This window comes from Drosophila elegans, unplaced genomic scaffold, assembly GCF_018152505.1.
Source record: "Drosophila elegans isolate 14027-0461.03 unplaced genomic scaffold, ASM1815250v1 contig_520, whole genome shotgun sequence".
NCBI lineage: Eukaryota > Metazoa > Arthropoda > Insecta > Diptera > Drosophilidae > Drosophila > Drosophila elegans.
In genome coordinates this window covers 4,845,768-4,865,783 of record NW_024545903.1, presented here as the reverse complement: position 1 = coordinate 4,865,783, position 20,016 = coordinate 4,845,768, and the positions used below count along the sequence as shown (strand labels likewise).

The 20,016-nt window shown below is 42.2% G+C and overlaps 5 protein-coding genes across 18 annotated transcripts; 2 read left to right on the top strand and 3 right to left on the bottom strand.

Moving 5' to 3' along the window:
* Positions 1 to 965: 965 nt before the first annotated feature.
* On the top strand, positions 966 to 2,583 carry LOC108145339. Its single transcript, XM_017270728.1, has 4 exons — positions 966 to 1,028; positions 1,080 to 1,238; positions 1,296 to 1,469; positions 2,512 to 2,583. The coding sequence occupies exons 1-4, from the start codon at positions 990 to 992 to the stop codon at positions 2,581 to 2,583; spliced, it is 444 nt and encodes a 147-aa protein (XP_017126217.1). The 5' UTR covers positions 966 to 989.
* A 1,685-nt stretch (positions 2,584 to 4,268) lies between these two features.
* On the bottom strand, positions 4,269 to 5,322 carry LOC108145556 (NADH dehydrogenase [ubiquinone] 1 alpha subcomplex subunit 11). Its single transcript, XM_017271056.1, has 4 exons — positions 5,214 to 5,322; positions 4,767 to 5,029; positions 4,615 to 4,709; positions 4,269 to 4,550 (listed from the first exon to the last, which is right to left on the bottom strand). Exons 2-4 carry the CDS (start codon positions 5,021 to 5,023, stop codon positions 4,390 to 4,392), a joined length of 513 nt encoding a protein of 170 aa, XP_017126545.1. The 5' UTR covers positions 5,024 to 5,029; positions 5,214 to 5,322; the 3' UTR covers positions 4,269 to 4,389.
* Positions 5,323 to 5,613: 291 nt separating this feature from the next.
* On the bottom strand, positions 5,614 to 14,067 carry LOC108145518 (resistance to inhibitors of cholinesterase protein 3). 13 transcript variants are annotated; one of them, XM_017270989.2, is made up of 12 exons: positions 13,945 to 14,066; positions 12,079 to 12,498; positions 11,640 to 11,759; positions 10,804 to 10,958; positions 9,831 to 9,974; positions 9,647 to 9,773; positions 9,469 to 9,489; positions 8,831 to 9,081; positions 7,404 to 7,559; positions 7,248 to 7,340; positions 6,418 to 6,567; positions 5,614 to 6,353 (listed from the first exon to the last, which is right to left on the bottom strand). In XM_017270989.2, the coding sequence occupies exons 2-12, from the start codon at positions 12,272 to 12,274 to the stop codon at positions 6,219 to 6,221; spliced, it is 1,548 nt and encodes a 515-aa protein (XP_017126478.1). In that variant the 5' UTR covers positions 12,275 to 12,498; positions 13,945 to 14,066; the 3' UTR covers positions 5,614 to 6,218. The 13 variants fall into 13 exon arrangements, with proteins under 13 accessions (XP_017126478.1, XP_017126479.1, XP_017126483.1 ...); XM_017270990.2 differs by lacking the exon at positions 13,945 to 14,066 and adding an exon at positions 12,892 to 12,969; XM_017270994.2 differs by lacking the exon at positions 11,640 to 11,759 and having other exon boundaries at positions 13,945 to 14,067.
* A 476-nt stretch (positions 14,068 to 14,543) lies between these two features.
* LOC108145480 (E3 ubiquitin-protein ligase RMND5A) lies at positions 14,544 to 16,365 on the top strand. The gene has a single exon (XM_017270935.2). The coding sequence runs from the start codon at positions 14,744 to 14,746 to the stop codon at positions 16,040 to 16,042; it is 1,299 nt and encodes a 432-aa protein (XP_017126424.1). The 5' UTR covers positions 14,544 to 14,743; the 3' UTR covers positions 16,043 to 16,365.
* LOC108145478 (U2 snRNP-associated SURP motif-containing protein) lies at positions 16,317 to 19,978 on the bottom strand. Of its 2 annotated transcripts, none has more exons than XM_017270931.2 (12): positions 19,845 to 19,978; positions 19,669 to 19,785; positions 19,326 to 19,612; positions 18,850 to 19,268; positions 18,600 to 18,784; positions 18,498 to 18,541; positions 18,106 to 18,438; positions 17,802 to 18,044; positions 17,559 to 17,742; positions 17,247 to 17,499; positions 16,823 to 17,184; positions 16,317 to 16,759 (listed from the first exon to the last, which is right to left on the bottom strand). In XM_017270931.2, the coding sequence occupies exons 1-12, from the start codon at positions 19,899 to 19,901 to the stop codon at positions 16,370 to 16,372; spliced, it is 2,874 nt and encodes a 957-aa protein (XP_017126420.1). In that variant the 5' UTR covers positions 19,902 to 19,978; the 3' UTR covers positions 16,317 to 16,369. The 2 variants fall into 2 exon arrangements, with proteins under 2 accessions (XP_017126420.1, XP_017126421.1); XM_017270932.2 differs by having other exon boundaries at positions 16,823 to 17,181.
* Positions 19,979 to 20,016: the final 38 nt, after the last annotated feature.

Here is a 20,016-nt window from a genome sequence, read left to right as displayed (position 1 = left end):
AACTCCCACCCGGCTGCGTCTGCGCCACGCATTCAATCACTTCATTTGTTTCCATCCGCAGTCCTCTTCGGATTCAGCTTCATCTTAGTCTGCTGGGCGGCACGTTCGCCGCGGCAGTAAAATGTTTTATTTACCCTGCACTTATGACCCCGATGCGGATCGGGTTAAATGAATCTGATACCCATATACATGCACATAACCATCGACGGCTCTTGCATTTGCATCTTATGAGGCGGTTCTCTGTTTCCCGGGGCCAGAAAGGAGGTGGAGGTGTCATTGAAACCAAACACAGACAAATGCTGTGGCAACCGAGACACAGCTCTTCGCTCCAACTCGCGATCTCTTGTGTCCAATGATGAATTGTGTCCCTGATTCGGAAGACAATCATGATCGCAGACCTCAGCCATAGTGGCTTATGGTTTATATTTCGCAGAAAAGCGTCAAGACCCAAAACGGATGGAATTCATAAATCATATTAGGAAAAAAAATTAAATTTACGTCAACTCTGAGTAAGAAGAAATTTTAAGAAAGCGAATTTGATCTTTAATAAATTAAAATTTCTTGTTGGTCTTAATAGGTTCATAATAGGAACTAGAATTGTTGCCTTAAATTCTGTGTTTTAAAGGGTTAATACAGTTAAAATTAAAAAAAAATTAGTAAATCAGTAAATTTAAAAGTTTTATCAGAATAAATATTGGAAAATTCGATTTTTTTTATCTTCTAACTGTATAACACCCTCAAATTAAAAAGGCATTCCAGATCCTTTTGTAGTCTTAAAACCATATCAATTTCAATAAGTGTATATTCAATATTGCTCAATTTCTACTAAATGTTATTAGTTTCCTGTGATTAACTTTTTATGAGCCCCATTATAGATTGTTATCACTGACATTGTTAAAATGTTTAAGTGCCATGACATCTGCATGATGAATGGATATTGAATACAAACAATGTAAGAAATATTATTTCAGTAACTGAATGAACTTACAATGTGGAACATACCGATTGTTTTAACCTTTATATTAGCAGTAGGTACTTCTTTATAAGAATTAAAAAACTATATTAATATTTATCTATAGTTTTCCGAAGGACATGTGATGTTTACTAATTTAAAGTGCGAAATAATCGACAAGATGTTTGGAAAATTTGAAACCTGTCATATTAAAGCAATCAATAGAACACATAAATACATGGATGTTTACGTAAAGCTGAATAAATTGCCAATCACAAATATTAAGGTAAAAGAAACCTTTATATGTATTTAAAAAAATAACTTCAAAATATATGATTTTTAGATAATAATAGACCCAATGCGAAACGATAATGGCTACAGACCGTTTTTCATGAGTATGACAGTGGATTTTTGCAAGTATATGAGGAATCCAAGTCTTCAAAAAATGACCCTTGTTAATGAATTGTATTCAAATATTAGAAATGTATCGAATTTGAATCATACCTGCCCATACAATGTAAGTACCCAGTTGGCTCCTATTTTTATTTTAATTTTAGCTCACCAAAGTCAAACACAAACTGCATGTTGTAGTTAAATCGTATGATTTGTTTATAAATCATATTTTAATAAAAACCGGAGTTCACCTGCATCAATTTAATATTTTATTTAATTAAAACTATTAAAATTTTAGAATGATATAGTCTTAGAGAAATTTTGGACTGGCGATCTGGAGAAGGGGCTTACTAAATATCTTCCAATTCCTAATGGACAATATGCATTGTATTCAAAGTGGTTTACTTCGAATATCTTACGCGCAAACTTAAATGTGTACTTTAAGGTACTTAACTGATGGCTGACTTATCGTTATACAAGTTTGAAATGTTGTTTGAAATATAAAACTTGTTATATGACTTAAAAATTATTTTTATTAATTCTAAAGTGCTTATCAGCTTAGCATTTAATATTGTTAGATTGTAACGCACCAAAAAAAGTTAAAAAAAAATGCCTTTGAATAGTTGTAGCCAAATTGATCCTAATCCTAAAACATGGTTCCCGAATTTCGAATTCGCATTTCCACTGTACAGTGCACCAAGTTGTTGCGATGTGACAGCAATTGAATGTCAACAACAAACATAGCGAAGCTATAAATTCATAAACACAATTGTAGATTCAAAGATACAAAATATACATACGAATGTACAATGTACAAACATACACGAGCATTTACAAATGCCTCTTTTGTGTCGCGCCGATCTTTAATTGCAGAATTGTAAGAGGCTGAGGAGCTGGATAACCTTCGAGGCAGTTGTAGTTGCACATTTGCAGATGCAATACTTGCAGCGCTGTCATGGTGATTAATTTGACAGTGGTGTCGCACGATGTGAGTTGCGCGGGCTTTATTAAAAGGATTACACGCCGCACAATTCCATAAAAACGCATCTCCATTCGAAGTGAGCGCTGAGCAGTCGCAGTCGCACTGGGCCTAATAAGATTAATTACGAGCGTCTTGCCACGACTGCATTTCCTACTCCTACCCCCACCAACTCATCTCCATACAGCTGCGTGACCACTTCACATTCAGATACGACACAATTGCAGTCATAACATCAGTGATAGTCCTAGCCGTCTAAAAATATTACTATTTTTCATATATTACGATTAAATTTGTATTAATTTAACCGGTTATTATAAACTCAAAACTAAGGGATAATATATTCGTATTAATTCAAATTTTTTTTTTATTAATTGTTTTTGGTTTGCAAAGCTTTTGAATTACACACATTGTTCCGTGATTATCTTAATAAACCACTATTTTTATAACCGCCACTGTAAGTATCCATGACATTTTGTCCGCGGACAACTCCTCCATTCAATATTTTGACATTATAAATAACTGGCTCATTTGTATCCTACTGTTTCATTAATTAAAAAGCTTTTCGAGTACTTCAAGCCTCTTTTTCCCTCATACAATTGCCATAACAGGGGGTTGGAAGTAATAGTAATCCCTGCCAGAAATTACCATATTCCTGAGTGTTTAGATCCTGCAGGCACGCGAACCTACTTATGGTTATTCTCAAAGCGATAAAAGGTGACAATAATTGGAATCGAAATTGTTTCTTATTTATAAACCGACCAGGAAATGAAAGTAAAATCAATTATTGTATTTTTAATTAAGTTTATGCTTCCCCAGGGAAGAGGCACTCGCATACACACTAAACTCTATCCCATCCCCCAAGGCGAATTGGCAATGATGATGTCATTCCCGCAGCATTCATCTCCCATAAATCACCCAGCGATCGCGAAAATCCCCCAGTTTATGCTCCAGCATGCTGAGAGCCATGACAGCAACCGCATCCACCAGATTCGCCTGTATGCAGCCGAGTGGATTGAAGTGGAGTGGAGTGGAGCCAGCTGCCACAGATTAGTCAGAGCGAGCCAGATTCGGATAGTGGCGCACTTCAATCCGCTCGCTGCCAAGCTGCTCGACTGGTTTTCAGATCGCTGGTTATCAAGGCAGAGTGCGGCTAGGTACCAAAGATCAAGGTGAATATAATGCTATTTTGGGTACTAAGACTCCCTCAAACGCACAGTTTAAATAAGAACAGCCATGCATTGGCATCACATCATCAATATAGAGCCAAGATTTAACGGTCTCCAACTTAAGGGTCACTCCTCTCGATCTCATAACTTTCTTTCGCCATAACAATAAATCTGGCAAAATGAAATTCAAAAGAGAGTCAGCAAAAATAAGTCGCCTAAAAGCCGCAAAGAGAACATTCTGTGGTTGGCAAAGGTTAAGGTACAAATTGGCAAAACTTCAGTTCTGCTTGGGCGACTTCAAGAGAATTCCGATGGTCTGGTCAGACTCAATCGATTTATTCCTATTCCAAAGCCCAATGAAAAGTGCTAAAGAACGAGCATTAGTATGCACAAGATGGCATTTTAGACCAATGGCCATGCATATGTATATGCTCGGGGCATGATTCACCTCTCTACATAAAGTGAAAAGACCCAAACATGAGTAAATGCACATTCATGGATTTTAAATGGGCCGATGAAAATAAAGAAATAAACTGTTGGCAGCACATAAGACTAAGAGCTGCGAGCGTGACTTGTTTCCCCCATGTTTTGGTTAGTTGCTTTTTCGCTGGCCTCTTTGGGTTCCCACTTTTGTGGGCCGTCATTCATTCACGCCAACTGTTTGTTGATAAGTTTCTGTGACACATTCGACTCGTTTGCATATCCGAGCGGCTAACGAAGCCCAGCCTGTGGCACCATTAGATAGAGTTAATGGACAGCCGCAGATTGGCGACAGTTGGGGTGGCATTATCACTTCTCACTTAGCTTTTATTCGGTTGCAAGGCAAACGGAAACGGCAAAATCCTTCTCTCATCGAATCACCATTAAACTAAACATAGGCAACTGGCAACAAGGCTTTACGCCTTCGGCTTCTCCGTGGTCCAGTTCTTGGGACGGTCGGCCATGATGGTCCAGTCGTTTTCGGCAATGTTTAGACCGCCGTACTGCCTTAGAGGAGTGTCGGGGAAGAACTCCCAGCCCTGTTCAATGGACATCTTCTTGATGACGCCAGCAATGCCTGGAATGCGTTACAGGTGGGTTAATCACTAAGTTCTAGCTTATCAGCTAGCGAGACAACTAACCCAGGAAAAGGCCGGCGCAGAGACCAGCTACATGGTTGTGCTTCCAGGCTCCAAAGACACCGCCAGCCGCAAAACCGCCGATCAAGTAGTTGATTCTGCAATAGGGATGTGATTAGACCAGGAATTGATGAACAGATGGCTGCCCCACTCACTTGTCGTCCTTTCCGCGGGCATTTGTGGCCGCCAGGGTGGTCAGTGTAAATGCCGTGGCCATGCCCATCAGCGGACCCGTGTTGTAGGCGAAGCGGCCCAGCGTGGGCAGGTAGCCCTGCGGCTTGGAGAGCGTCAGTACGTCGAACATGGACCAGGCCAGTCCGGCGGAGATCGCGTACTTATTGGTGGCCACTATCTTGCCAAAGGCATCCTCGCCATCGGGTCGGTCGTAGTACTTGGAACGGAGCAACGACATGGTTGTCTACACGGGATCGAGATGCAATAACATTAGCCACAAACAAAATGTTAGGGGTTCGGAGCATTCATGGCCATTTCAGTCATTCGGAGCAGTTGCATTCGTTCCTCGGAAGATCTGCTACCGATTCTGAGACTATTCAATGGTATGGAGTTCCAAATTACCAAGGAATTAACAGTAATTTACTAACCTGCCGAAATTTACGTAATTTTTGTGGCGAAGATTGACAAAAAACAGCTGTTGGCCAGTGTGTACACACGGGCAGAGGGAAAAAATTCAAGACTTGTGCTGTTAGGCGCATTCTGTTAAGCACAATTCTGTTAAGTTGTTAGTTTTAACAGAGCTCATAAGCAAGAGTTTATTTTCAAATTCAAATTTTGAGAATCCATGTATTTTGGGGTTCTGTTTACAAAAAAGTAGGTCAAAGTTAGAACAAGACCGATTTCTTGTCCCTTTCTCAGGACATTCCATCCTCTGCATAATCTTCAAAGTTCAGAACTCTAAAAATTAGCATTTTTCTGGTTCGCTAGTGGGTGAAAAAGAAAGTCGTTCAGGACCACGTTTGATTTGAAACACATTCCATTGTCAAGTTCGGCTTTTAATATATTTATTATACTAGGTTCACAAACGCTGTGGCACTAACTTTAGTTGTTTAATCATAATAAGGTGCAATCGATCGGATCTGTTTGAGTAATTTTTCTGGCCAAGTAGCTACAGGGTTGATGCGGTTTGAAATACATATGCGCTTAGCTTAATGGTAGACTAGTTTTAGCATTGAGTTTCAACTAACAGTATTCACATAAAATCATACAGTTCACAAAGACCGCATTTTTCTAATCGAGTTAAAGAGATTTCGAGACATGCAACTAGGATTACGTTTGACCGAAAGTGAGAAAGGTTTTTTAAAAGCAGAAAGACAGGTTGTGTGTGTGTTTTTTTTTGTGAAGAGAGGGACAAAACTTTGGCGTTTTAAAATCAAAACAAAGATATCAAAACATACAATATGTATATACAAATTAGATATCAAATTATTGGCAAATCTGTTTCGTGTTTATCAGTCATAATGTTCGTCGTTAAACGAAATTAGCAACGAAATTTCACTCGGCCCTTTGCAATATTTTCGTCTGAATCAAGTCATTATCATTGCCAGGATATATAAAATTCGATCGGTGTACATTGAAGTATATATCTTTGCCTACTGCTCGTCGTGTCCAATTATTTCGATGTCATCAGCCAGAGGACTTTCCACTGCGGATTTGCCTGCATTTCCATTTTGTTGATTTGCGTCCAAATTAATCAATGACAATGTCATTCTGCTGCTAAGAATGATCTGAAAAGCAGAAATTAGGTGGGTATATAAAAGGGTATAGTCTTTATTAAGGCAATATTCTTACGGCTGGTTCCTCGGCTGATCCATTAAGCTCGGAGTCGTAGACCTCTTCACGTTTGGTTTGGGAGTCGGCCACCAAAATCTGAGACTCATGTGCCAAAGCGCCTTCCAAGTAAATGGACTGCGATTCTGGCAAATTTTCTTCCAATTTGGACTGAAATCGTGATAGGAAAACACTTATTATTTTAGGTAAAGTCTTTTAAAAAGCTTCAACATATATGCGCAGCGTAGGGTTAGTTCTTGCCTATAAAAATAAACTCTTGGTACAATTGGTACATATTTTCCGATATTTTAAAAATTTGTGTCTACCTTGAAACATTACTCAATTATCATTGCTTTTAAAATCCTCTTAAATAAACCTTTTGTTAATTCAAATCTTTTTTTGGAGTGGGTATTAATGTCAGCAAAGTCAAGTACTCAATTAAAAAATCTCTTATTAAACTGCTTACAAAATTGTTATGAAATCGAGCCTATAAAATTTAAAATGAAATGATAACACAATTTTAAGAGCTATTTTCTAAATCAGAAAACTGCACCGAAAAAAAAAGTTTTGTTTCTGTAGTAATTGTCAATTGAATTTAGTGGGCAAGTCTTTTAATGGTTTTTAAAAATGTTTTTGTTTCCGAGGCTTATAAAACTTTATGGAAAAGGAACTTGCGAAAGTTCAATCTTTTAGGAGAACATTATAGTATATATTTTATTTTGGTAAGTTTTATACTGTTATATTCTGAGAGAATGTTTGTTAGCGTAGCAATTAGATATAGAGTATCACTTCATCTTGGTGCTAAACCGATTAGTTTGGAACTGATTGGGGTGTGCGGCAGTGGCACTTACATGTTCGCTTGGCGCTCGGAAAACAGGCGTTGGAGGGCGACCGGTCCACTTGTGGCCGCCCTCGCAACTGGCTGTTAACTCCATGCCCAGTACCTGCGATTATTTACGTCAACAGATCTACAATGCAAAGGTGATATGATGTGCCATATAGCCTACCGTAAGTTCCCGCTCAGCGCTCAGATCCCGGCGCTTCCTGGCTCCGCCTCCCTTTGCCGCTGTCTCCGGATTTTGGTCGGTGTCGGTGTTTGCATGTCCGTTGGAAAGGATGTTCTGCTTGTCTAGTTGCTCTCTCGTTTTTTCGTTGTCGTTTTTCTGCATCGGGTGGGTACAAAAAAAAAACGGGTTAGAAAAGACTCTGGAATGTGAGATCTAAGCAATTCTACAGCCTCAAACGTAAAATAATAAACGCATTAATTACTTCAATTCGTTGTGGTTAGGTGAAACGCAACAAAACTCAATTAGTCGAAGGATCTTGGTTAATAAACAAAAAGATTAAGTGCCCGGACACACGCGTGTCTCCGTGTATCCGAGGGTAATGTTCAAGGATTGCCGTGCCGGACCCTTTGACGGTCGCTAACCTTATTCGAATCAGTTTCAGTATCGCTCGTCGCCCTCTGCTTGTCTTGGCCGTTCAATTGCTCGTCGGCCGCGTCTATCAAACCTTGTATGGCCGTAACGACTAAGCCCCAAAAAATTGGTTTCGTTTTACACACACACATTGGTGAGAAACATGAAAAACGTAGAACGTAGACAGAGAGTTTATAGTATTCATATGGTAGTTTCTTTAGCTTAAACAATGGAATGATGAGGTTTGCGATTATCTTAATTGGCAATGTGATGTTTCGGTCGTTTTACAGAGAGAGAGAGAGAGAGTGTTCGAACAGATTTCGAAAAAAGACTTGTTTGAATCGTAAAATATGTCCCCATCATTAGCGTTTAGTTGAGAGTACTCAAATGCATAAACATTCAGACGGGGTTCGTTAGTATAGTGATAGTAGTAGAAGTACATAAGTGGAAGATATGGTTAAATATCGCATGCCGACAGCACACAAGCAGGTTAAAACAGAGTCAGAGTCGGGACAAGTCCGCGATCATCCATGCACTTGTTAGACATATAGACAGTGTGATGGCAGACAGGATGTACACATAAGAGCTGGGATGTCGGGACTGGGAGCAGAGGAGCAGGGAGCAGGGATCAGAAAGAAACCATTCCAAGGATTCCAAGCTATCCACTAGAAACTAAAACAGAAACAATCTATTTGAGGCTTGTACTTAGTTGTGATCTGAGTTGTTGGTCTGATTTTGATTTTGGTCTGTTTACTGGTCTGATTCTATGTGAACTGAATGATGGTTATTTTTGTCTTAAAAGTTTGGCTGCCGCTTGAGAAACTTCATGGCAATCATCTTGAAAATGAGAACACAAAAAGGACATAAAGATTATTAAAATGATGGCGTTCGGCGCACGCTGGCCAACTAAATGCACTACGGTGATGTACTAAATGTATCTGAATCGGTTTCATATTAGCTATGATCAGTATCTGTATCTGGTGTCCAGGTGTCCACATGTCGATGGCGATGCTAACCTTTGCCTCATACTGATCGGTGTTCATTTCGGCCACCAACTGGGCCATCGCCCGCTCCGTGCTCTCGAGCTTCTGGCGCAGCTTCTCGATCTCCATCAGCTGCTCGGCCTCCTTTTGCGCCTGGTGGTTCTTCAGCGAGGCGGACAAGCTGCTGGCCACCTCGGTGGCCGACAGACTGGCGTTTAGCAGCTCCTTTTCGGTGTCCTTGGCGACCGGCGGCTTCACGGCGACGGCGGCGGCTGCAGCGGCTCCTATAAAATTGGCGTACGATTTGGCTTTGAGATTGATAATCAGGGCCGAGAGAGGTCTAACGAAACTAAAAGGTGTATTTAAAGGTGTATTTACAGGGGCAGGAGTGGCAACAAAATATATATATATATATATATATATGTATTTGAATGTAAAGGGGCATGACTCAATTCATGAAGGCGTGATTGATTTGGGGGTTAGTAAATATATATATAGCTTACACAACATCTAGAATAAGTACATCTAGGGAAATGAATAAAAACACATATTTGCTACGATACAAAAACCAAATGAGGAGGACATATTTCAAAAATCAAAAGGCCTTCGTCGAGGTCTAGAAACTGAGGATACGAACGGAACTCTATGGTCATCGGAACCATCTGGCTTACTTGTCTGATGCTCTCGCCAGCCTTATATCGTAGGATGATATTTGGAGTGCGTGGACGGAAGCAGAAAAGTACAAAATGCATTTTTCGGTTAGGATTGACTAGTGAGTGCGATGGCGTGTGTGTCGAGCTACGTGACTAATCATCCGGAATGCGAGATCCGTATCACACTGAAACTTACCCAATTTGCTGCTGCCCAAGTCCTCCACCTGACTGTGGTTCTGTTGTCCGAAGACCTCCTGGCGGAAGGCAGGATTCTGCGGTGCTTGTCCGTACGGATCGTTGGGACCTTGTTTCTTGAACATTATCTACCAGGAAAAGGGGTTTACTTTTTACTTTTAATATACTTATTACTATAAAATCACCTTCATTAATGTGTAGCCGAAGAACACTACGATTCCGATCGTGTAAAGTGGCATCAGGAAACCCATGCTACTGCCACCCCTTTGCTGAGGTTGATGCAGTGCTCCGGCTCCCATGGGCGGACGCATTCCAGGAATAGGTCCAGGCTGAAAATTTAAAATTAATATTCATCAAAATATATTTAATTTTCGTTGTCATAGTCTAAACAGCGATTTGAAGGACCGAATATCTGTTTTATTCAATTTGAATACATATATTAAAGGTCATACAAACTTTTCAAGGGTCTTGATATACCAACTCTATGTCGATTTCCTCATAGGAAGATTGTTCTTAATTCCACCCAAAAGATAAAAATAAAGTCTGAATTGCCTATCTTATTTCGGAAAAAAATAGTCAAAACTATTTTTGAAAGCATTGAGGAGAATGAATTTTTAAAGTTAAAATACGAAACAACCGCACACACTTTAATGAAGCCTAAGAAAACATGGATTTTAGTACGTGGTTTATATCCTTGAAACATAAAATTTGCAACCAAAGCTGAACTTTCGATGATTTTCACCTGTAATCATAAAAATAACGTATACGCTCCGATGTATTTTGACATGGGCAGCGTTCAGCTGATTTGTGCTCTTCGGCTATTTCACCCATCTAGTTGCCATAGACGAGAGCAAAATGGAACTGGCGCATTGAATTTGGCACAAGTTCAATACGTAGCAGCACATTCTGCCGATCTCCCACTCATCCTTTACAGATTCTTTTTGTGTTTTCTTTAGCGCTGTCTTTTGCCTTCAATTTGCGTGCAGTGTCATAAAAACAAAACCCGAATCCAAATAAAATAAACGTTTCGGCTATTTATAAATGACTTCCAACGCGAGCGCGGATATGTCTCATCACAATCATTGCGACCACAGCCGCCGAAATGTATAATTGTGGATTTATCATCCGGAGAATAATGCAAGCTATAGCCTAACTTACCCGTCCGTCCACGATCCGCGGAGGCGGATTGCTGGGTGAGGTTTTCCGCTCCACGATCGGAACTGTGGGCGTGGCGGGAATGGCGCGACCCCGCTCCCGCATGGCTTGATATATGGATTCCGGATGCAGGTGGGCTGGACGCTCCTGGCGCAGACCTGCCAAGATTGCGAATTTTTTAATTAGCCATGTTTTACTCTTGACCGTTTAATGATAGAACACTTAATTTGTTTAACAAAAGCCATGTACAGTAGCCAGTGGTTAGGTAAAAATAGAAAGGGTTATCCTTACTAAACAAATAAACAATAATATTATCCCTTAAACTTCTGCAAATATTCCGAAGAATAATATATTGATTGGTATTACCCATGGGTTTTACAAATAATACATATTAATCTCTTAGTTAGTAAGGGCGTGATAGCTTTTATTTTAAATGCAAATAACGTCTACTGATATAAACTATTTTTAGAGCCATAATTTGGTTTTAAAGTAAATCCACATTAATTAAGTCATGTTCATGGGATAACAATATCCTGTATTCCTGAATTTCTACTTTAAAGAGCCTATAGAGACTTTAAGTTTAGTAAAATATAATTTCAAAAATGTTATTGAGTGATTAAGCCGGACTAGAGAAACCGCCGAGTTGAATTAATTATCTTGAAAAATAATCATTGTTAAATCTATTGAATAATATGCTAGTTCTGGAGTATAGATCTCGTAACAGAATTTTCTTTCATAATCAGATGTTAATTACAGATCGTTAGTAAAGCTGTTTTCTTGTTTTCAAAGCCAAACAGGGTTAGTGAGAGAAAATAAGAGAACAACATTGCGGCACATACTTATTTCGCCCGTGTAAACATTGATTTGTTTGCGGTACAAATGCGGACCAAAGGGCTCGATGGTATCCTTCTTCGTAACATTCATGAACTGCTCTCTGTCAAGCACGACATCACAACATCCTACAACATCGATAGCACACACAAACAAACACCACCCACATACGGAAATCAAAAGAATAAAATAAAATGTATTAATATATAATGAAATAATAATTAAGCACTAGTAATTTTCAAGAGAAAAACGTTAGAAACCAATTATTTCACGTAAAAAATAAATCATTAATTGAATGAACCTAAGAAACACTTATGGTAATTTATTATTTTCAGTAAACGCTCGCTTAGGAGAAAATACTTTTTTTTATTAGAAATAAAATTCAAATATTCTAGGATGACCGCCCAAGAGAGCTTTTACGATGATAAAGGAAACCTGAAAACTCACCGCCGGGTACTGCTCGCTGATCCTTGAAGTTTTGCTTGGGTGGCGGAACCCCGCCAAACATCATCGGATGGAAGACCTTTGGCCACAGAATGGCGATGCATCCGATCACGGTGACGATGATCAGGGCAGTTTTCTTGGGCGTCATTCCCTCGTCGACGACGGGAGGTCGCTGTTTCGACGTGGCTGTTGCGGGCATTTTGGGATCGGTTCGAATCTCGATTCCGTAGGCTTTCGTTTCGTATGGCTATTTGTGGAGGCTAAAGCTAGATCCTAAGGCAACTGTCCCTATTTATTCCTGATCGGTTTGGTTCGTTGGTGGCCCTTTGCGAGCTGTTGACTATGCGGCGTGTTTCCGGTTTTTGGTTAACTTTGACATTGGCTCATGTTGGCTAGTTGGTTACTGTACGTTTAAAGCATTATCTGAAAGATACATAGACGCATTATGTGGTTGGTTACACGCTTCAGTTGACCGATTCGGCCGTTCGTTGGAGTTTAGTTCACATCACTGGTCACGAATCACAAAGCAAAATGCTGTATACATTTAAATATTGTTGCGGGAAAACAAAAAAGTTTATTACATAAATAGCGGTCCCGATCTTTTTTATTTTTAGCTCGCGCAATTCGCTCTTTTCGGCCCGTCTAATAATTCTTTATTATTTTCACTTTTCCTAGCACACAAATCACAGGGGCTCTTCAAATTAACGGCCGCATAAATAATATTGATTGCTTCTCCAAAAAAAACGTTTTAAATTCGATTTGGGTAATGCTTCCTGAGTACAGGGACCTGGGAACTGGACAGAGCAAGGTGCTTACGCAAAGTTCGAATGTTATTCCCGAACTGGCAGGCAAATTTTTTAAACCATTAGCGAATTTTCGACAGATCAGTTCAGAAGACCCCGACACGATGAAAGCTATTCGGCTGCTCGCTCTCTTCCCCATAATCGTCGTCGAACATTATATTTCTTTATTTTTGCAGCAATATTAGATCGGACAGTATAATGAGTGCGACAAAGTGATTTGCAGCTTGGGCCTGCACCGGGAATTTCCGAGAGCTATCTCCCAAACATACAGCAGCAGTCGAAACTTTATTTTCTAAAATTTACCTTAAAGAAGTGTACAATTTTCTATTATAACTTTGAAAATTAATAAACAATTTTAAAGTTGTATAATTATAAGCATAATAATTGGCAATAAATTCCATGAGCCAACTTTCCTGTAGATTCAATTCCTTTTAACAATAAATTTTCCTTAATGTAGCTAGGGTTCTATAATGATGTACATTTATTTTAACGGAATACAAGTTATTGTTCTGAAGAAAGAACAATTGTGTTTAAAAAAAAGTTGATTTAAATCATTAAAGAGTGCTAAGACTATTATAAATTAAACCCGGAGAAAATTAATAAATAGAAAATTAAACAATCGCTGCTGATTTGTTAGCCACCACTGTATGAATGCGAAATTTTCATGTTTTTATAATTTTCAGCACGCAGCTTCTCTCTTGTTATCATGCTCGCATACACACACACTGGCAAGTTTTATAAGTTTATCCAACAATTTCCATTTCGCTTTCAAACGCACTGACTGGCAAACGGGGGAAAGTTAAATTGTTTAACCGTGCACTTCTGTTGTTTTCACCAGTTAAGCTTTTTTATTTTGGCCACCTGGATTTTTATTTTTTTGGCACTGTCAAGTGTTTTCATGCTTTTATTTTTGGAGTCATGGCGGCATTGTAAGTGGGTTCAATGCCGTTTGGCTTAAGACTCATCACTTATTTTTAAAATGATGAATTCAAAGCGTGAAGATTTTGCACCAAATGTCCTTGGCATTCTTCTTTAGTTCCAAAACACTTTTGCTTTATTAATTTACCAGTTGTTTTGTTTAACTAAATTTAAAAATTCGTTTTCTTATCTAAATACGGCTAGTTTCAAACTGTTTGTTTGTCGTTATAAATTTCACTGCCCCAAAGAAAGCAGCAGCAATAATAATTGATTTTTCAGATGGGCGAAACGAGATGGGCAGCACTGTCGGCCAGTTGTTCTGTTGTTATCGATACTCTCCTATCGTTTGCTCAAAATGAAGCATTTATACTGCTTTTCTATAACAAAATGTGTCAAATTTTAATTTTTTACTGTACTCATCAACTTTTATTTATTATTGGAAAAATATAGAAGGAGGAAGATTGTAAAAATTGTTGGATGTAAATATTTTAAAACATTTTTTATTGAATTTGATATATTAAAAAATTTAAAATCGTCATGATAAAGAGCTCGATAAATTCAAGAGTGAACTCCACAAGCTTTTGTTATAACTCTTAGTTGATTTTCATTAACTAGAAAGTTTACCCAAAATTGTATTTCCCAAAATGTTACTTATATCCGATGTAAGCCAGCCAACGAGTTCAAGAGATAGTGGAAAAGGGCTATTTCATAACTGATTGGAATTTTCACGCTCATTGCTACGGTCACACCAATGTTTTCGTCTCCTTTGTGTTATAAAATTAACAATTCATAAATACGCATTTTCCGCTGAGCCACCTGATCTCTCCGAGACTTTGGAGTATACCACCGCAGCGAACACTTGAAGTGGAATAAATTTCAAATCGAAAGTATACGCGCGCCTGGCGTGGCTTGTTTCTAGGTTTTCATCCACAAAACTGGAGCTAACAATGGACAATGAGTCGTGGGCCTGTTCGTCGGTAGAGAAGGACCTGACCCGCGTGGTCACCAAGTTGGAGCAGCTCCACGAGAACGCGGCAGCGGACATCGGGGACATAGCCACGCAGATGTCCGAACTGGTCGAGGTCCTCAGCAGGGCGGAACAACTGGTGACCACTCTGAACTCGAGCACCCAGGTCTCCCAGGACGATCCGATGGGCGACGGGGTGAGCATGCAGGTGGAGACGGAACCGACGGCCCCCCAGCGGCTAACCGAGCGCCAGATGGAGAGCATCCGGAAGGCCATCGGCAGGTGCAATGAGCGCGTTCAGAAGCTGTCCACAGAGCACCGCGATCTACACGGTTCCATCTCGAAGATCGGCAAGGCCATTGACCGCAACTTTAGCGCCGATTTCACATCCACCATGCGCGTGGACGTGCTGCAGGACGAGGAGAACCTGATGCTACTTAACAAGGCCATTGCCAAGCACTACTGCCGCCAGGGCATGGAGAACGTGGCCCGCTCCCTGATTAACGAGTGCAAGATGCCGGCAGAGCATGCCCAGGATGTGTTCGAGTCGGAGCGCGAGTTCGCCGACATCTACAGCATGTGGGTGAAAATCCAGAAGCGGGACCTCACTGACGCCCTCAAGTGGGCCAAGATGTACTCGCAGCAGCTGAGTGACCGCCACTCTCTGATTGAGTTCCGACTGCACCGCATGCGCTTCATGCAGCTGGTGTCCTACGGACTAGAGTCGCAACGCGAGGCCATCTGCTATGCCCGGCTGAACTTCAAGAAGTTCGCCGTGCGCTACGAGCACGAGATAGCCAATCTGATGGCCAGCTTCATTTATCTGCCGAGTGGACTGGAGAACTCGCCATACAAGCACTTTCTGGGCCAGGAGATGTGGACCGAGCTGTCGTTCATATTCCTCAAGGACGCCTGCCAGCTGCTGGGCATCAGCAAGAACTCGGCCCTGTCCGTCGTGGTCAACGCCGGATGCACTGCCCTGCCCGCCCTGCTCAACATCAAGCAGGTGATGCAGTCGCGCCAAGTGCTGGGCATGTGGAACGGCTGCGACGAACTGCCCATCGAGATCGATCTGCAGCCGGAATTCCGCTTCCACTCGATCTTCGCCTGCCCCATCCTGCGCCAGCAGACCTCCGAGGACAACCCGCCCAAGAAGTTGACCTGCGGCCATGTCATCTCCAACGATGCCCTGCACAAGCTCAGCAATGGCCACATACTCAAGTGCCCCTACTGCCCCGTGGAGCAGAATGCCGAGGAGGCTGTTCGCATCTACTTTTAAGCCACATCTATATATTCGCCCTATGATAATCACCATTACCCATGCGGCTTGGCTCGGGCAGTTCGAGGACTGGTGTTGGTTGGCCCGCTTTCCTTAACAAATCGTAACCATTTTAAATTAGCTGCTTAGATTCATGTTTTTAGACAAATTCGCAGAGCGGAATCGAACTTCCTGGGCCCGTGTGTTGATCGTGTTTCCCCACATCCTAACAGACAATTTAGAATTAAAAAATATATATATATATACTGTGTATTTAAAACAAACGACGAATGAATTTTTATGCAGAATCCATGTTTAATTAAATATGAATCGTCCGGAGTGCATCTTTTAGTGCCTATGTTTGTGCTTGTGCTTATCGCTGCGATGCCTGGGAGGAGATGCCTCCTCCCTTCGAGAGGATCGCGAGGTGAAGGATGTTGGAGAGCTGCGCGAGCGGGACGAACTGGAAGCCGGGCTCTCATAGCGGGAGCTGCGAGAAGATCGCTCAGCATACCGCTTCGGTGATCCGGAAGGACTGCGCGACCGGTTACGCTTGGAGGACTTCGAGGAGCGGGAGTTTTCCGGCGAGTAGTCACGTCGTTTCGGTTCTGCTGCGGCGTAGGGCGAGTGCGATCTTTTGCCACTGTACTGGGCTGGACTTTCACTGACCTTCGAACCCTTTGATTTGGTGTGCATGTAGCTCAGAGGGGAATCCACGGCACATTCAGTTCTAGAGTCCTAAATAGATGGAATTTAGATTTAGTGACTTAAAAGAGATTTACCACGCGTAATCAAGCCTACCTGTTTGAGCAATCGCTTTCGGAAATACTCCACTTGCTCGGGCACTGTCCAGCCGGGTTCAACGCGCCGTTTTCCTGACTCCAGTTCGTCCTGATACTGAATTGCTTTCAATTCGATATCCCTCAACTTGAGTCGCTTCTCGTCGCTATACTTCTGCGAGTTTTCATCGTCACTGTCCTCGTCGGAGCTGAAAAACTTGGGGGGATCTGGCGGATCCAGTGTGTCCCATTTGCTGGTTGTGATCGCCTGCGCTTCTACTTGCTGGGGGTCAACTGTCTCCCACTTTGAGGGAATGAATCCGGGCATTTTGGGAGCAGGTTTGCTTTCTTTTTCGAGCGGTATCCCATCGAGGTCCTCATCTACTGCAATTCGGGATTTGTTGGTATTACAAAGTAAAGATAAAGATAGATTTAAAGAGGCTCACAGGGTACGCCGTCGATTTCATCGTGGTATTCCTCCCTTTTGGGCGTTTCACGTTTTGGTGTAGCAACATCCGCATCGGGCAAGGCCCTCTTCAAGGCGCTCTTGAGCAAAGCAGCTCCGTCCAGTGGCACCCCGTCCAGGTCTTCATCGTCCTTCTCCTCTCCGGATAGCGGGGCACCATCGATATCTTCGTCCAGGGCCTCCTCGGAGCGCGTTTCTTCGGCTTGGGGTGAAGAACTTGCTGGCATGACGTACTAAATGCAAATTACAAATATAAGATCTGTATCATCTGTGATGAAAGTCACAAACTAACCGGTTTGCCCAAGAACTTGGCTGTCAGCTGAGCCAAAAACTCCTTGGGGTAGATTGTCCACTCCTCCCAGGTGCGAATTACATTGCAGACTCTGGACTTGAAGCCCTCCGCTTTCAAGCGGCTCTCAATGTTCTGGTAGTAATTGTGCAGATTTTCGAAAATATCCAACAATTGCTTTTCCACACTAGGCAAAAAAAAAAGGGTTACTTCATAGTTAGGTCCCAAAAGCTCTTAAGAACTTACGACTTGCGAAAGAAGGAAGCATTTGCCACTTTAACTGTACAATTATGCAGTATATCTGAGATCAGATACAACCGAGCAATCTTTTTTGAAGGCTTTGTATTCAAGTTGGCCAGAGATTCGGCGATACACTCGCATATCTCATCAGCAGCATCGGCATGTTCTATGCAAAAGATCATGGCATCACCAATGCGGGCGCGTTCCGGAGTTAGTTGCCTAATCAGATCCTCAAGTCTATCCCGTTGCCTGTGAAAAACAAGAAATGAATTTAACCTATTCCCAGAATGATAATCCTCGCTTTACATACGCATTGGACAAGGCTCCTTTGTGCACCACGGGGGCATCAGGATCCACAACCAGCTCATCCGGCATGCCCTGGGTATAGAAGTTGGCAATCGGAGGGCGCCAAACCGGTCCGTTTTTGAACATACGAAACTCATCCTCCCTCCACTCGTTCGGCGTGTCCCCCTGCAGCAAAGAGAACAGCTTCCATCGATAGTAGATGTGTGCAGGACTCTCGTTGTCGAAGAGAAACGAAAATAGAGGATTCTCCATTTCGCGAATCATGATCAAGGCCTCGAACATTGGACCCTCGCGTATGACAAACTCGATCATCCGATGGATAACATTCAGCACAGCTCTGTAAATACACAAATATTTAGGCTTCTATGAGGTAAATGATTTGGAAGCAGTACATACTTCTCAGTGGGAATGTGAACTTTTACAACGCATTTGGCAAGTATCTAAGAAATAAACGATATTAGCTGTTTTTCGTTTTAGACAAGAAGTGCATTTGGTTACCCTTTCCATGTTTTCCTTGTCCTCTTCCTGGTCAAACTCCTTGTAGTTTTTCTTGGGTAAAACACCAGCCTCGCTCGGTGGCGGTTGGGCGTTGAAGGGCAATCCAGATGGAGGTGGCGGGAGGGTCATTTCCAGCAGTGCTTGCGGTGTAAAAATAGGCGTGTTCATTATGGGCACAGTCTTTCCTACAAGAGAATTAGATTGTAAAAGCATTGTGATATATTTAAGGGATTAGATTAGATTAGATTACCCCATCCCAGCCGCATCTCGTATCCCATGATGTAGCGTCCATTTAATGTCCTCAGTGCCCTTTCAGCGTCCCTGCGGCTCATGTAGGCCACAAATCCGCAGTTGCGACCTCTTTGCTTCTCCTCCTCGGAGCGTGGCCACATGATCTTGATGCTGGCCAGAGGACCGTACCGCCCGAAGATTTCCATGAGCTGCTGCTCGGATATTTTGGGGTTCAGGTTGCCCAGGTAAAGATTGGTGGTGTTTGGATCACCGGTATCGAAGGATCCCGAGTCCTTGGAGCTGTTGGAGGCCTGAGAGGTGGTGGATGCACTACTACTGGGCACAGGAGCACTCGCTGCCGCCGGCTGTTGAGCTGGCGGGGCATGGCTAACAGCCAGGTGCTTGTACTTGTGGCGCTCCTCGCGTTCCTCTTGGATTCTGCAAGCATTTAACAATCAATGGAGTGTATATAGAGGGAGTACTAATTGGGCTTACTGTCTCAGTTCCTCCTTGAACAGCTCCAAGTTGCTCTTCTTCTTTTCCTGGTTTTTCTTCTTCACCGGACCCGGGTCCTTCTTGAGGTCCGAGGCCAGGGTTTTGGCATATTCCTCGGCCTTGTCGGAGGAGCCCTTGTCCAGCAGCTTGGAGACGGGCTTGTATAGCTTGCCCTTCTCCGACTTGTCCTCCCGCCGAGATCCGGCATCGTAGGTGCCGGCTTTGACCCACACTTTGGAGGAGGGTGTGGGCGCCTCTTGGAAGGTCTCCACAAACTCTTTGAAGGCCTGAAAATCGTATCCGATTACTACCGGAGCAGCAAGGGTCCACTGTTTGGACTTACATGAGCCGCTGCAGCTGCATCCTCCTTTTTCTTCTGGTCTTCTATCTCCTTTTTGGACAACTGCCTCTTTGAGAACGTGCCCACCGTGAAAGCCTCCAGCTTTTTCTCGCTAATCCTCTGAAAATGTGACCGGTAAGTGGATAACTCTGTTTCCTCGATATCTGGGCCACCTTTACCTTCAAGCTGGCCGAAGCGGCAGCCACTTCCTTGGGCTTAATCACGGGTTTACTCATTTTTTCCAAGTCAATATCCGCATTTTCCACAGATACAAGTTATAAATTGCGAGTGCCAGTGTGACCAAAGCCAGCCAAGTTGTTTAAGCGTGACCGTATTCCGCGAATACGGCAC

Excerpts from the sequence above, each read along its gene's own strand:
- LOC108145339 (XM_017270728.1), top strand. The coding sequence starts at position 990 with ATGTGGAACATACCGATTGTTTTAACCTTTATATTAGCA. Across the intron at positions 1,029-1,079 it reads TTTTAACCTTTATATTAGCA|TTTTCCGAAGGACATGTGAT; the intron begins GTAGGTACTTCT and ends ATTTATCTATAG. Across the intron at positions 1,239-1,295 it reads TGCCAATCACAAATATTAAG|ATAATAATAGACCCAATGCG; the intron begins GTAAAAGAAACC and ends TATGATTTTTAG.
- LOC108145556 (XM_017271056.1), bottom strand. The coding sequence starts at position 5,023 with ATGTCGTTGCTCCGTTCCAAGTACTACGACCGACCCGATGGCGAGGAT. Across the intron at positions 4,710-4,766 it reads GCCCGCGGAAAGGACGACAA|AATCAACTACTTGATCGGCG; the intron begins GTGAGTGGGGCA and ends TCCCTATTGCAG. Across the intron at positions 4,551-4,614 it reads CTGCGCCGGCCTTTTCCTGG|GCATTGCTGGCGTCATCAAG; the intron begins GTTAGTTGTCTC and ends AACGCATTCCAG.
- LOC108145518 (XM_017270989.2), bottom strand. The coding sequence starts at position 12,274 with ATGCCCGCAACAGCCACGTCGAAACAGCGACCTCCCGTCGTCGACGAG. Across the intron at positions 9,774-9,830 it reads TCGGCTACACATTAATGAAG|ATAATGTTCAAGAAACAAGG; the intron begins GTGATTTTATAG and ends TTTTCCTGGTAG. Across the intron at positions 6,568-7,247 it reads TCCGAGCGCCAAGCGAACAT|TCCAAATTGGAAGAAAATTT; the intron begins GTAAGTGCCACT and ends TCACGATTTCAG.
- LOC108145480 (XM_017270935.2), top strand. The coding sequence starts at position 14,744 with ATGGACAATGAGTCGTGGGCCTGTTCGTCGGTAGAGAAGGACCTGACC.
- LOC108145478 (XM_017270931.2), bottom strand. The coding sequence starts at position 19,901 with ATGAGTAAACCCGTGATTAAGCCCAAGGAAGTGGCTGCCGCTTCGGCC. Across the intron at positions 18,439-18,497 it reads GTTCACATTCCCACTGAGAA|AGCTGTGCTGAATGTTATCC; the intron begins GTATGTACTGCT and ends GTGTATTTACAG. Across the intron at positions 17,185-17,246 it reads TGAAATCGACGGCGTACCCT|TAGATGAGGACCTCGATGGG; the intron begins GTGAGCCTCTTT and ends CCCGAATTGCAG.